We start from the raw sequence: 13,716 nt of genomic DNA on the forward strand, positions 1-13,716 counted from the left end.
AGCCGGCCGCACTTCTTTGTAGAAGAGACATGCTATGTGTATTGTATTATAATACACACTTGAGTGCTTGCAGTCTTCTAATGCAGTGGTCATCAACCCTGTCCTCAGGGCCCACTAACAGGCCAGGTTTTATGTATTACCTTGGGGAGATGCAGACTAGAATACTGCAATCACTGAGCAGCAAATCATATCACCTGTGATGCATTTCAGTTATCTTGCAAACCTGGCCTGTTAGTGGGCCCTGAGGACAGGATTGATGACCACTGTTCTAATGTAGTTTGAATGTACACTGAGCTGCACATGCATAGTTCAGCGCAAATGCTTGGCACACTCCTGCTGTGATGGAATTACTGACTCCCAAGCCCATACATGTGATGAGGTCATCTTCCACTGGCCAATCAAACCTTGCTTTGCCTTTACCTTTGCTTGAAAGTGGAGGTGAGTATTGTGCAGAATTAGTTCTACTTTAAAATACCCACAAAGATGCTGTGTTTTGTTACATGAATGGCAGCAAACTGTCTTGGTACAAGGACAGCATATGAGTAGGAGAAATTAATGCAAACAAGTTTTTCGTATAGCCTTGTAGTATCAATTGCATCTTAACTTAGAATAATTCCCCTTAATTAGTTAGGGGCAAGATTGATTTCCCAGTGCCATTATGGTTCCTGTAGTGAGAATCCCGTGGGAAGGGTCTGCTGGGAAACCAGACTACACATACGCTAGAATTTTTTCCTTTACAATATCCAAATGCATGCCATCCAGTCACCCTAATATTGAAACAGGTATCTGCATATTGGGTAAACATGATTATTATTTTTTTTTTACTAAAAACAGGCTGTGTTGTGTATGGTAGACATTTTGTATTATGTAGGTTACATATCTGTTTTACAGAAGTTATATATGTATTTTATTGAAGGAAGACTTTGAAAATGAACAGAACAACACATGTCTGGGTAAAGGAAATCTAGAAACAGCTTCTTTCTGAAGGATCAGAGTGTAAACAAGCCACACAAGCAGGAAATCCATGTGTTTTTTTGGGGGTTTTTTTTCTGGGTTAAAAGTGGAAGTAGTTAACCAAGAAATATCCTAAATTAAGTAACAAACAGTGATGGTATAAAATGCGCACAACAAGCATCTAATGGTTTTACTTTCGTTTTGGAAAGGAAAAGTAAATGGAATATATCAGAAATGTTAATAGTTTATTTGTACATTTCTTTTAGGCCTTTTCCTGGATTGGTGTTAAATACTCGTGAGTATATTCATGGCCTGAAAAGTATCTTTTAATGTTCTTCAAGGCTCAGGACATAAATTGTATAAAAAGTTTCCAGATCAGAGTTGATGGCCAATTATCTTCTGAAGTCAAATATTTATTTAAATAGAGTTTACTTGGTGTCATTTTCTGTCTCAAAATAATTGCATAAATGTTTGGAGGAATAAGAACTTTCCCTGGAAAGCTACTAAATTGTCAACCTTGATTAATAATAAATGGAGTGCCTATGAAACAACCACCTAAAAAAAAAAAAGTCCACCAAAACTCAGTGATTAGGCAAGAAAGGCATTCGTCACATAAGATAGAGGCCAGTAATAACTCTAAAGGAAATGTAGCAATCTGTGGGAGACACATTGAGAAGTTATGACAGTTGGACAGTTATAATCTGTATGCTTCACAAAGGTGTGCCTTATAGATCAGCTCTGGAAGTGACGTTCCACTGCTAGGGCACAATACTGCAAGGATGCTTCTAGGTCTCCCAAACTATCTTGGTCTCCACAGCAACATTTCAAGGTCTTTGCACCTTTGACAAGCTTGGAGACCAAGATAGCTTGGGAAACCTTGCCGTATTGTGTCCTAGCAGCGAAATGTTGCTTTCAGTCCACCCTGGTTGACAGTCTGGCGGCTTTTCTTATTGGGATGTTACAGCAACTTCCCCCATACGGTTCTATACAGTTTCCCTAGTTTGCCCAATCGAATCCACCAGTGGCCACAAGTGGTATAGATGACAAAACGCATGGCACAGCATTACTGTTACACTATCTGGAGTGGAATGTCTTCCTATGTAAGTGACTTTTATTTTTAATAAAAGAAGATTATCTGTGTTCATTTCACTTTGGACTTACTGTTTTTAATATGTCAACTGGCTCTTCAAGTTGTTCCCTTGTTTGAGGGTATGAGGGAGACAAATCAAGACTTCATTCCCCACCCTATCTATGTGAAGGATTGTAGGAAACTTTATTTTTTTGTGAACTACAATGTAGATCCACATACATGCCCAATAAAGCCTGCTTTGGAACAATTCATGACCCTTTCTGCAAGGCAAATGAGGAGCTACGTAGCACACATAAAAAGGTAACATTTGCAATTGCTTAGGTAAAAAAACATATGGTCTGGGCACATAGCAGGCATAGGTGGTGTTTTTTTTTTTTTTTGTTTTTTTTTAATGCTCGCAAATGCATGACTGTGATGTCTTTGCATGGCCCAGTCAAAAACCCATACTTTGATACTATTGAGAATTTGTGTCACGTTTTAAAAGTTGTTGTTGATCAATGGTCTCGATGCAACTTAACCAAAACTTTTGCCCCAAAAAATCAGACAATTTCAGCATATAAAGGTGCAAATCTAAAAGACATAGAGCTGTAATTGCAGCCAAAGGTGGCTCTACAAGTTACTGACTTAAGAGGTGGGTCTTGCAAATACTTATCCAAATCACTGTGTATAAAATATTCTGAAATTTTGATACAAAGAAGAACACTGAGCAGATTGCAAAAGGCACAGGTACGCTCTTTATTTAAAGAGCTCTAAATACAGATTTGTCTTTGTGTCTTTCAGAAGCACTGGAAGAGAGTGAATCTTGGCCTTCTACAGAAACTAGTAATTATACCTTTCAAAACCAGATTAAAACTGCAGTTCTTAAACATCATAATGTCTTTATGCAGACCTATACTGAAATCATAACTAAAAATAAAGTAAAAACAAGTGAAGGGCTGAAATGCCCTTCCTGAAGAAACTTCTGCTCTAGGCTCCCTCATGTGCTGTTCACACTAACAAAAACTGAGGCTTTTTTTTTTTTTGAGACCCCACAGCTTAGGAGCTTTGGATAAATGTTTTTGAGGGGAGTAGTTCTTTATTTTTTTATCCCTAAATTAGGCTTGATGTAGTCATTTCTAACTTATGAATCCTGTTTTGCTACCTAGAGGAAACTGTAACAAGAACCAGTCAGAAGTGCCTAGAGAAGGTATTTATCATATGTTGCTATTAGAAAAGAAGCCATTCCAAAAGGGTGAATTTGTAGTCTGTTTTACATAACAATGTAATGTTTACAGGTTAAGGGCACGGACACATTGCAGTGACTGGCTGTTTTCCGCACCGGATAAATGCCAGCCACCGATATGGCACATGGAAGACAATCGTTTTCTATCTGAAATAAAAATTGCTGTGCTAAAATTGACCAAACAAAATGTAACTGAGCTGCCATCACACTAAATATAGGATATACTATACCAAAAAAAAGTACAAAAAGTGCAGAGCTTAAAACAAAATATGTCATATGATCGTCCACAGTAAACCAGTGAGGTAGATGAAAGTTATCACATAATGGTTCACAGTACCATTCATGACTGACTTCAACCAGTGAGTTCCTAAGAAACAAATGTGTGTACTCTTCCTCTTTAATTCCACAACAAGTGCAAGCAGACACCAACTCGTGCTCTCCCAACCACTCTGAGGCTTACAAGAGAGATTGTGACCCTCAAGTGAGAAGTCTGTGATGTTTTCATCAATATGAGGCACCATGGAATGATGTAGATTATAAGATTATAAGTCTGCTTGTTCAGTCAAGATCAGGCATAAAAGACTAAACAGGACCACTTCCCATACTGTAAATCCAGCATACATTTTAGCTTAAAACTGGTTAAAAACACTCACATGAACGCTATGCATAGAAACGGATGTAAACTTCAATTCCCAGAATCCTCAGAAGTACATGCACTGCCATTGTAGCTTCCAGCTCCACGTACCCTAGAGGATTCTGGGAATGGTAGTATAAATAATTTGATGACTAATCAATGAACTTCTATTTTGGTTGTAAATATATGTAAGTGATATGTATATTCATTTTCTTTTGGTTCCTAGAATCACAAGAGGAATTAAACATAAAGGAGGAGCCAGACTCATAAAGCAGGACCATTATCATTTCTAAGGTAGTATTTACTGTGACTCTATATACAAAAGATTTATTTTGCTTTTTATTAATACTGAAACGGTTTCACAAGCCAGAATGAACCAATAAAATATATTCAGCACAAAGAAAAAAATCTGGTAAAGTAATAAACCAGGATGTCTTTTTATCAGATTACACAACATGATGCTGGATAATTCTGAATACTTATTACTTATTTATTCACTCATGATTTAAGTGTATGGCTGGGGAAAAAAACGAACACATATATGCACATATCTCCTTATTTTATTCCTTTAAAAACAAGGTATATGAAAATACCTGTTGATATGCCAGAAATGAAGGTTGCAATTTATGTACTTCCTGTTTGACCTGACCTCACAGTTCCTTGGCTTCCTCTTTTCTTTTCAGCTACTTGGTAAAAGCATAGGAAAGCAAGGAAATTAGAAACTATGTAATATATTAAGGTGCGTTTACTAAACAAGAATGCTGCACATATAAAGCATTTATAGAAAAACAATACAAGACATACAGATTTCCAAAAATATGCATACACATGCGTGCTAACTAGCCTTTCCTAGAAAATTAACATTGCCAATTTTATGTATGCAGTCATAGTACACAAGTCACTTAATTTCTATTATAACTGGTTCAGGTTTTCCTGCTTAAACAGGACTTCAGGCATTACGTGTTTCAAAAGAAAGCTGTATCTTGATCTTGTTCTCTTGTAATGTAGATTTTGTGTCATCCAATGGTGAAGCCCCAAATTTGAATCTGTGTAACAATTTTTTTTATTGTTGATAGATGCTTAAACTTGGATAAGTTGATAGGGCTAATTGCATATTTTTGTATGTCTATAGATAGATTCACTCAATTCTCCTGTGCCTTTGTATCTGCTTAATATTTATATATACACACACACTTAATATGCTTGCGCCCACTTTCAGTTGGAATGAACATTATTTTTGATAGTTTTGAAATAGGCATGCAGAGAAAATCGGAAGAAAGTACAGTAGAAATTGGCTTACATTTTGGAAGTTCCAAATTTACCTGATGACATCTTTATTGTAGAGTTGGAGGAGCAACATATTTTCAGTTAATAAGAGTAGTCTTCCTGGCTTAAGAGAATGATTCAAAACGTAGTGTGATTATACGTACATGGAATAAAAGTGTTTAGGATACCCAAAAGACAGGTTTTGGGGATCTTCAGGACCTGAAAGTCCAGGTGGGTTTCCAGTATAGTAAACAAATTGTTTCAGAAGGTGGTAAGTTGTGAGAAGGACCAGAACATGTACAATGATCCACTGGATCAACTCTGCACCTGGGTCAACAAGCATGTGTTCAAGTTCCATACGAAGTAAGGTACCGGGAGTTTAGTGAAGGTTACAGTATCTCAGAAAAGTGAGTACACCCCTCACATTTTTTAAGAAATTACACTTTGCTACAATGTAAAGTAGTGAGTGTACAGCTTGTATTTCAGTGTAAATTTGCTGTTGCCTCAAAATAACTCAACACACAGCCAATGTCAAAATCGCTGACAACAAAAGTGAGTACGCCCCTAAGTGAAAATGTCCAAATTGGGCCCAATTAGCCATTTTCACTCCCCAGTGTCTTGTTACGTGTTAGTACCACAAGGTCTCAGGTGTGAATGGGGAGCAGGTGTGTTACATTTGGTGTTATTGCTCTCACTCTCTCATACTAGTCACTGGAAGTTCAACATGGCACCTCATGGCAAAGAACTCTCTGAGAATCTGAAAAAAATAATTGTTACTCTACATAAAGATGGCCTAGGCTGTCTTTGGGAAATAGACGTATGAGTGCTACCAGCATTCCTGCAGAGGTTGAAGAGGTGGGGATCAGCCTGTCAGTGCTCAGACCATATGCTGCACACTGCATCAGATTGGTCTGCATGGCTGTCGTCCCAGAAGGAAGCCTCTTCTAAAGATGATGCACAAGAAAGCCCGCAAACAGTTTGCTGAAGATAAGCAGACTAAGGACATGGATTACTGGAACAATGTCCTGTGTTCTGATGAGACCAAGATGAACTTATTTGGTTTTTGGTTCGGATGTTGTCAAACGTATGTGACGGTAATCAGGTGAGGAGTACAAAGACAAGTTTGTCTTGCCTACAGTTAAGCATGGTGGTGGGAATGTCATGGTCTGGGGCTGCATGCTTCTGGCACTGGGGAGCTACACTTCATGTACTGTGACATACTGACGCACAGCATGGTCCCCTCCCTTTGGAGACTGGGCCGTAGGTCCGTATTTCAACATAACCCCAAACATACCTCCAAGATGACTGCTGTCTTGCTAAAGAAGCAACCTGTAACGCTCTGGTGAACTTCATGCCCAAGAGGGGTTAAGGCAGTGCTGGAAAATAATGGTGGCCACACATATTGACACTTTGGGCCCAATTTGGACATTTTCACTTAGGGGTATACTCACTTTTGTTGCCAGTGGTTTGGACATTAATGGCTGTGTGTTGAGTTATTTTTAGGAGACCGCAAATATACAAGCTGTACACTCACTACTGTACACTGTACACTCACTACACTGTAGCAAAATGTAATTTCTTCAGTGTTGTCACATGAAAAGATATAATAAAATATTTACAAAATGTGAGGTGTGTACTCACTTTTGTGAGATTTTGTATGTATGAAATTAAATTATTTAAACTTGTCTGCAGTACTGATTACATCATGAAACCAAGTATCAGTAACTTCATACCATCCATCCTCTGTGAAATCTGGTATGTATTGGAGTCATTTCTGATAGGAGGTCTCATATGAATCAGGTCCCTTGGCTTGTAGATAGTGAATGGTAGTGTTGAGTTTGGTGTGGCTAGAGCATTGAGTAAATCCTAGTACACACCACTAGTTTTTTTTTTTCCGTTCAACCCAGCGGAGCTCCATGTTCATAGTCTAGATTGCATTTGCTGCATTATACGTGTGATCTTGAAAAATTGGAATTCGTAAAGATTCGGGTGAGCCCGGATCCCTGAATAAATTGAGTGGTCGCACTGGACTAATAGGAAAAGCAGTAGACTTGTTGCAGGCCTGAAACATCCCCAAAGCCCTCCACTGCCTGCCTCAGTGCATGAAAATAACTCTGATCCGTCAAAGGACATCTGACATCTGATCAGGTGCTTTTTGAACATCTAGTGAGAAAATCAAACCACTATTTTGTGATATAGCAACACTATGGATATGTAAATATAGTCTCCTAATGTTATCACATGTGAATTTACTCATAAAGAATAACTTTGTTCAAGTGAGAAATCAGAACGTTGCTAATATTTCAACATCCCTATTCAATAAAGAAATTGGCCTATAGGATTCAAATAGCAGTCTGCCTTTGTCAGCTTTGTGCAGTATGATGGTGAGAGCTCGTGTCATGGAGTCGGGTAGATTACCGGTTTTAAAGATCTTTAAAAATATATCATGTAATCTAGGAGTAAGCATATCTGAATTTCACTGATATTCCCCTCTTATACCATCAAGGAGTGTTGTTTTTTTATTAGGGTATTTGTGTAGGAGCAAGTTGTGGGTGTGTGTGAGGTTTAAAAAAGGCATATAAGGCAGATTCAGAGGATTGTGGGATGTCTGCATATGGTTGTTCATTAAAAAGAACAAAAGTTGTATTAATTGCTGTGTAGTGATTGTACCAGCAAGTAGGTAGGATTAGTGGTGTCAAAATATTCAAGGGGGTGAAAGTTTTTCCAACATTCCCACTGTTATGACATAGACGTGCTGATAAATATAGTTTTTTTTCTTGCGCCATATCAGCAGCATAAAGATGTAAGGGTCATCTGCAAGAACACTGAGTAGCAGGAAAAGTATCTGTTTTATATATGCTGTAAAGGCCGCTTCCATTCTAGCTTTCGGAGATACTAGGGTAGAATGACAGGAGGTTCTATACATTACGTTATGTTGAATATAAGAGCCGCTAATAAATAACTGCCTTAAAGGTATCCAGCTATAGCCAGAAGAGGCTGAGTGCATGTTATTTCCCCAATAATCCTCTATATCCTTTTGATCATTCCCTGCAATGTCTATGGTAGAGATCCAAAGATGGCTCAACCGCCATGTACAAAAGGATGGTCTATAACTATAGTCAGTTTTTAAGAGGTGAGGGGTTTGAGTCAAGCAGGAGATATGCTGTACCTAGGCTAATAATTCAGGTGTAGCTAATGTATAATTAGGCCTGGCTAGGGCTCTGTACATTTTAGATTGACAGGAATATTCCATGGCTATAGGAAATTTCCAGTGCCACACCAGTACCAATTATCAAAATGCATAGACTCCACCAATAGACGTCAGTGTCTGTCTAGATTAGGGTTTAAAACAGAAGAAAAGTCACCCATGAAGAGTGTGATCCAATTAGGGAGGGTAAACAAATGAATACCTATATCTTTAAATATTCAGGCTGTGATGGGGGTAATGGGAGCGCATAAACTACCACCAGTATAAGTTTAGTGTTTCTGTACACACAGAATCTTTGGTTTGTGGGCCTTTAGATAATCGAAGCGGCTTGCTTGTTTAAATTTAGAGTTAATGCCTCTAACATTCCATGAGAGTATATTTACATGAGAAATGGTAACGGTTTGGGTATCTAAAGAGTGGCCCAACTCAACCTCAATAGACCAGGGCTAATCCCAGAACCATAACTCAGGATGGTGAAATTGTCCAAAAAAATCATCATGAGTGAGCAACTCTATTATGCCGCGTACACACGATTGGAATTTTGGTCGGAAAAAGCTCTGATGGTTTTCCTGATGGGATTTCGCTCAAGCTGTCTTGCATACGCATGGTCACACCAAATTCCGATGGTCAAGAATGTGGAGACGTACGACGGGACTAGAAAAGGGAAGTTCAATACCCAGTAGCCAATAGCATCCATCTCGTAGTTGAATCTGAGCATGTGTGAGTTTTTGCGTGTCGGAATTGCATACACACAACATGTTCTCATATTTTTGCTGGCGGGAATTCAGCCAGCTAAATTCCGATGGAGCATACACACGGTTGCATTTTCCGATGAAACGCTCTCATTGGTCTTTTGCTGGGCGAAATTCCGATTGTGTGTACGCAGCATAAGAAGCATCATCCGTTTATGTAGGCTGACAAATAAAGCCTGAAGGCCTAATGCCTCAAGAATGGAATACACTGTGGAGAATATACAGCACGTGGTATAAGGTGACCTGCAGCCTGGGGAAGGATTTTGTTCTACCTGGTATTTCAGTTCAATACAGGCAATGTCCAACAGCAATGCTCCCTGGATTTCCAGCAGAACGACAGTTATGTGTTTGTACTTGCAGTATTTTTAATGGAATTCCACCTGGAAAAGTGTGCAGAAATTACTGAATATTTTTTTCTTTTTTATTACTCTAATATAAACCTTAAGTTGACACGCATGATATAATGTACAGTGTGCAATCCAAAAGGAAAATTGAAAATGTGTTTGTACTACTTAAAACTTAAAAAAATCTGTGTACTTAACGTTTTTCTCTACTTTTTTTTCCTGTTTTTTGTTTTTTCATTTAGTTACAGCCGTCATTGCTGTAAGAACCACAAGAATGTGTATTCTACTTAAAGCATAGAAGTACCTTCTATATGGACCATTTTTTATATGTTTTACATAAAGAACATCTAATTTTTGTTTTTTCTTGAACATTCTATGAATTGGTCAATTTGTCTATGATAAAAAGATGGTAATGTTGAATAATTAGGACAATAATTGGGGTATTGGAAGAACTGCCATAGCCCTGTATATGTACATTACCAAATAACTGAATTCCTAATGCACATTGAAGACTTTGATGGGACAGAAGAGGAACTCCTTTTACGTGTGCTTGGGGAAAGAAGTTACAGAAAAATGGTTACCCGGAATTGCACTGCATGTTCTCTGGCTTAGTTTTTCTAAAAGCCTTGTAATCATGCGAGTTGTGGTCCTAACCGGAAGTGAGTCCTCAAACTACACTACTTCAAATAAAAATAAAAATGTATTAGAGAAGTTGCTAGTATTTTTTATTTGAACTTTATCTTTGATCTTCAGAGATGCATAGTAGATACAGTGTATGCGATTTTCTCTGCATATGATATAGTTTAAGTTGAAATGAGCATTACTAGATACGTGATCCAGCACAGGAGAGCTGCTCTGCTGCCGCACTCCTACATAAGGCTGTCGGGAAGCAGTTAAATACCTTCTTCCTCTCTGTGTATGCAAAGGAAACTGGTGGAACTTAACTTTATAATGTATTGCCTCGGCCACAATTGAACCACAATGGTTAAAAATGAATATGATCCAGAAACCGTTGGACAAAATAAATATAAAGCACCAGGATGCTCTGTTATTTCAAAGCCAATGTTTTAGATTCTTAGAGAATTTCATTCGTGTGCAGGTGCCTAAACTTTAAAAAGGGATCCAGTTCCTTACCAAGTAACTACAGACATGTTAGTTTAAAGTGGTTGTAAACTTACATATATAGATGCACTATCAAAATTACTCATAAGGTGCAAGAAATCTTTAACATGTTATCGCTAGTACATCAAAGTTTCAAATATATGATTAAATAAAGCAAAGTCCACAAAAGCGCTCAATGCAAACTGCTCAGTCCATGTAAATCCTGATGGCTCTTGTAAAAAAAACACCCAGCACACAGGCATTCTCCACACTCCTGATGATGCTGATTGGTGGTGAAACGTGTCAGGCGGGTGTTAGCTGGTGACATCACATGCATGTCGAGATCTGTGTCTTAGCTTCTGTATGATTGTGTGCTCTTGTCTATTCCAATTCTGTAAGTACCTGTCTGTTTTTAATAAAGAACATTTTTTTATGGTATAACACTAGCGGCTTTCTTTGACAGGATACTGAATGCTGAATTTGTGAGAGAGGTTTGCTTGTTACATTGTGGCTGCTGGAGGTCAGGTGGCTGATATTGAAATAGTCAGTTTTGCTTAAATGCATATACACAAGTGCATATTGATCTCTGTATGGCGATCAATTAATCTGGATAAGAGGTTCAATATTTTTGGTGGAGAAATCGCTGGAAAACACGTGTGTTGGGCTTTTTTTTGTTTTTACACAAGAGCCACCTGGACTTGCATGGACTAAGCACTTTGTATTGAGCACTTTTGTGAAGTATTCAAACCTATTGGTTGCTGTACCTTTAATTTTTTCACTAACACAAAATTCTATTTAAACCCTTACATATAACCAGTGAAGTGAGCGTCCTCGAGTGATACACAGAGAATAAACAAATCCTCTTACATCAGTTGTACCTATGTATCTGCAGTCTTTTCTTCTTTACATTTGATCAAAGTCCAGGATTTCTGAAGCTTGTCTGAGCTGAAATTACACTCTGCAGAGCTCACTGAGTGGAGCTGATTGGCGGGAAAGGACACACCTCCCCTTTACACAGCACACGGGATCAGAGCTGAGGCTGTCATTCACAGGATATGTGCTGTCCCCTTTTTTCTCTTGGTGTCAGGAAAACTTGTCAGAAGTAACTCGTGTAGATAGTAGAGGAACAGGGCAGCAGACAGGATTGACAGTTAGTGCTCTGGATTGAAACAAGTACGCACTATCGAGGGATATGCGCTTGCAGCAACTATAACTTCTTTAGCCGGGAAGATGATTGAGAGTTTGATAAAAGACCACAGAGTTATTGGTAGAAAACAATATTATAAAGTAATAGCCAGCATAGAAGACCAAAAGACCAAAGTTGTCAGTCAAATCTGCTTTCTATTTATAAGGATGTAAGCAAAAGCAGTCGCTGTTCATATAGTATACTTGGCAAAAGCGGTTGACATTGTTCTAACATGGCAAATGTGTAAGTTTGTCTATTGGTTTAGAAAAGTAAATGCAAATGGCATCAGTGAATTGGATACAAATGTACAGGAGTCTTTATAGTGCCTTGAAAATGTATTCCTACCCCTTGAAATTTTCCACATTTTGTCATGTTGCAACCAAAGACATAAATGTATCTTATTGGGATTTTATGTGATAGACGAACATGAAGTATACGGAATATGATAAATGGTTTTTAAAACATTTTACAAATGAAGATCTTTTTTTTAAAAACCTGTCTGGTGTGTTTCTTGGCCTCCATGATGCTGTTTGCTCACCAAGGTTCTCTAACAAACCTCTAAGGGTTTGACGAAACAGCTGTATTTTTATATGTAGATTAAATTATACACAGACTCTATTTGCTAATTAGGTGACTTCTGAATGAAATTGGTTCCACTATATTTTAGTTAGGGGTATCGGAGTAAAGGGGGCTGAATACAAATGCATTCCGCACTTTTCAGATATTTATTTGTAAAAAAAATATTTAAAAGCATTTTATAATTTCTCTTATATTCACCCACTGACACAGCTTCTCTTCTTTAGACCATTGGGTTGTTATGCCACCTTCAGGAGAGGACTAGGCATTACATTTTAACATGTGATAATAAAACTAGAACTTTCTAGTTCCGCCCAAGGGGCGATCCCTTAGGTAACAACCTCTCAGCATGCTACTGCAGCCTCAGTTTTATTTTACCTAGTGAAGGAGAAGGACCTAGGAACCCTGCGGATTTGGCTTTTTGCGCAAGATGATAGATCCTGTGATCTACTATCAACAGCTGGCTGGGTGACAGGCTGGATACCCTTATCCTTGTAGTCTCCCCAGCCTGTCCATCGAGCGTGTGCAGGTCGCAGCTCCGCACTAGGCCGCCCACAACGAAAACATCAGCTCCAGAGGTGGTCGGTGAGCTTTTATGCTCCAGGCACACATATGACTGGGCTACTGATGTCTGCGTCACAGTGTGCCGGGCCAGCAGCCACCCTGTACTGATCAGAGAGTGGGTCTGTAATGGAATGTCTCCCAGCTCTTCAGGACTGGTAAGTACAGCTCTCCCTGCCTCGGTGGGGCTGAGCAGCTGGGCATTCCCTGGGAGGTCGATTCGGGGGTCCCTCACCTCCCTCTCTTCTCTCCCTGTCCCCTTCCCCCTCCCCCTCCCTATGGGGGATGCTGCAGAGCGGTGTGTGTGTGTCTGTGCAGGGACTCTCCGGGGGGGGGGGCTGTCACCTAGGGGGGTTGCGCTGGCTGCCTGGGTCCTGTTTTTCATGTCCCTGGAAGGTGCCTGTGAGGCTGTGCTTGTGTCCTGTGTAGCGCTGTTCCACCGCCATGGTTTCTCTCTGTCCCTCATGGTTTTTGCATCAGCAGCCATCTTAGGTGTGGGCAAGGGAAAGCATGCTCTCCTGGGCTTCGGTAGCCATTTTCCCTGTGATTTGTCCTTATACTGGACGCCGGCAGCCATTTTCTGGAAGCCTGAACACGTTTTTCAGTGTTCTCTAGCGGCAGCATGTGCTTCTGTGCTCTAGCGGCCATTTTCCCTGTGTTTTATGTACTTATGCTGGACGCTGGGTGGCCACTTTCTTTGAGCCTGAGCACACTACAGAACGGTTTCAGCGCCATTAGCAGCTGTTTCCAGGAGTTCTACTCAAACCTGTTTGTAGTTCCCAAGAAGGATGGGATACGTCCAATCTTGGATCTGAAAGCCCT

General features: G+C 39.4%; 1 protein-coding gene across 6 annotated transcripts in view; it reads left to right on the plus strand.

Annotated features, from left to right (window-relative positions):
• GTF2I (general transcription factor IIi) overlaps window positions 1-10,181 on the plus strand; it is a 164,791-nt gene extending 154,610 nt beyond the window's left edge. For 4 of the 6 annotated variants that reach the window (XM_077482377.1, XM_077482378.1, XM_077482373.1 and 1 more), the window contains 5 exons: window positions 1,221-1,249; window positions 2,825-2,866; window positions 3,190-3,230; window positions 4,127-4,194; window positions 9,713-10,181. In XM_077482377.1, coding sequence (XP_077338503.1) covers window positions 1,221-1,249; window positions 2,825-2,866; window positions 3,190-3,230; window positions 4,127-4,144 — 130 coding nt within the window. In that variant the 3' untranslated portion in view covers window positions 4,145-4,194; window positions 9,713-10,181. The remainder of the gene's footprint in view (window positions 1-1,220; window positions 1,250-2,824; window positions 2,867-3,189; window positions 3,231-4,126; window positions 4,195-9,712) is intronic. The other 2 variants (XM_077482375.1, XM_077482376.1) reach the window with 2 other exon arrangements.
• The last annotated feature ends 3,535 nt before the right edge of the window (window positions 10,182-13,716 follow it).

The sequence above is a fragment of the Lithobates pipiens genome, unplaced genomic scaffold, assembly GCF_037356315.1.
Source record: "Lithobates pipiens isolate NorthernLeopardFrog02 unplaced genomic scaffold, aLitPip1_a1.2 Scaffold_16, whole genome shotgun sequence".
NCBI classification, from domain to species: domain Eukaryota; kingdom Metazoa; phylum Chordata; class Amphibia; order Anura; family Ranidae; genus Lithobates; species Lithobates pipiens.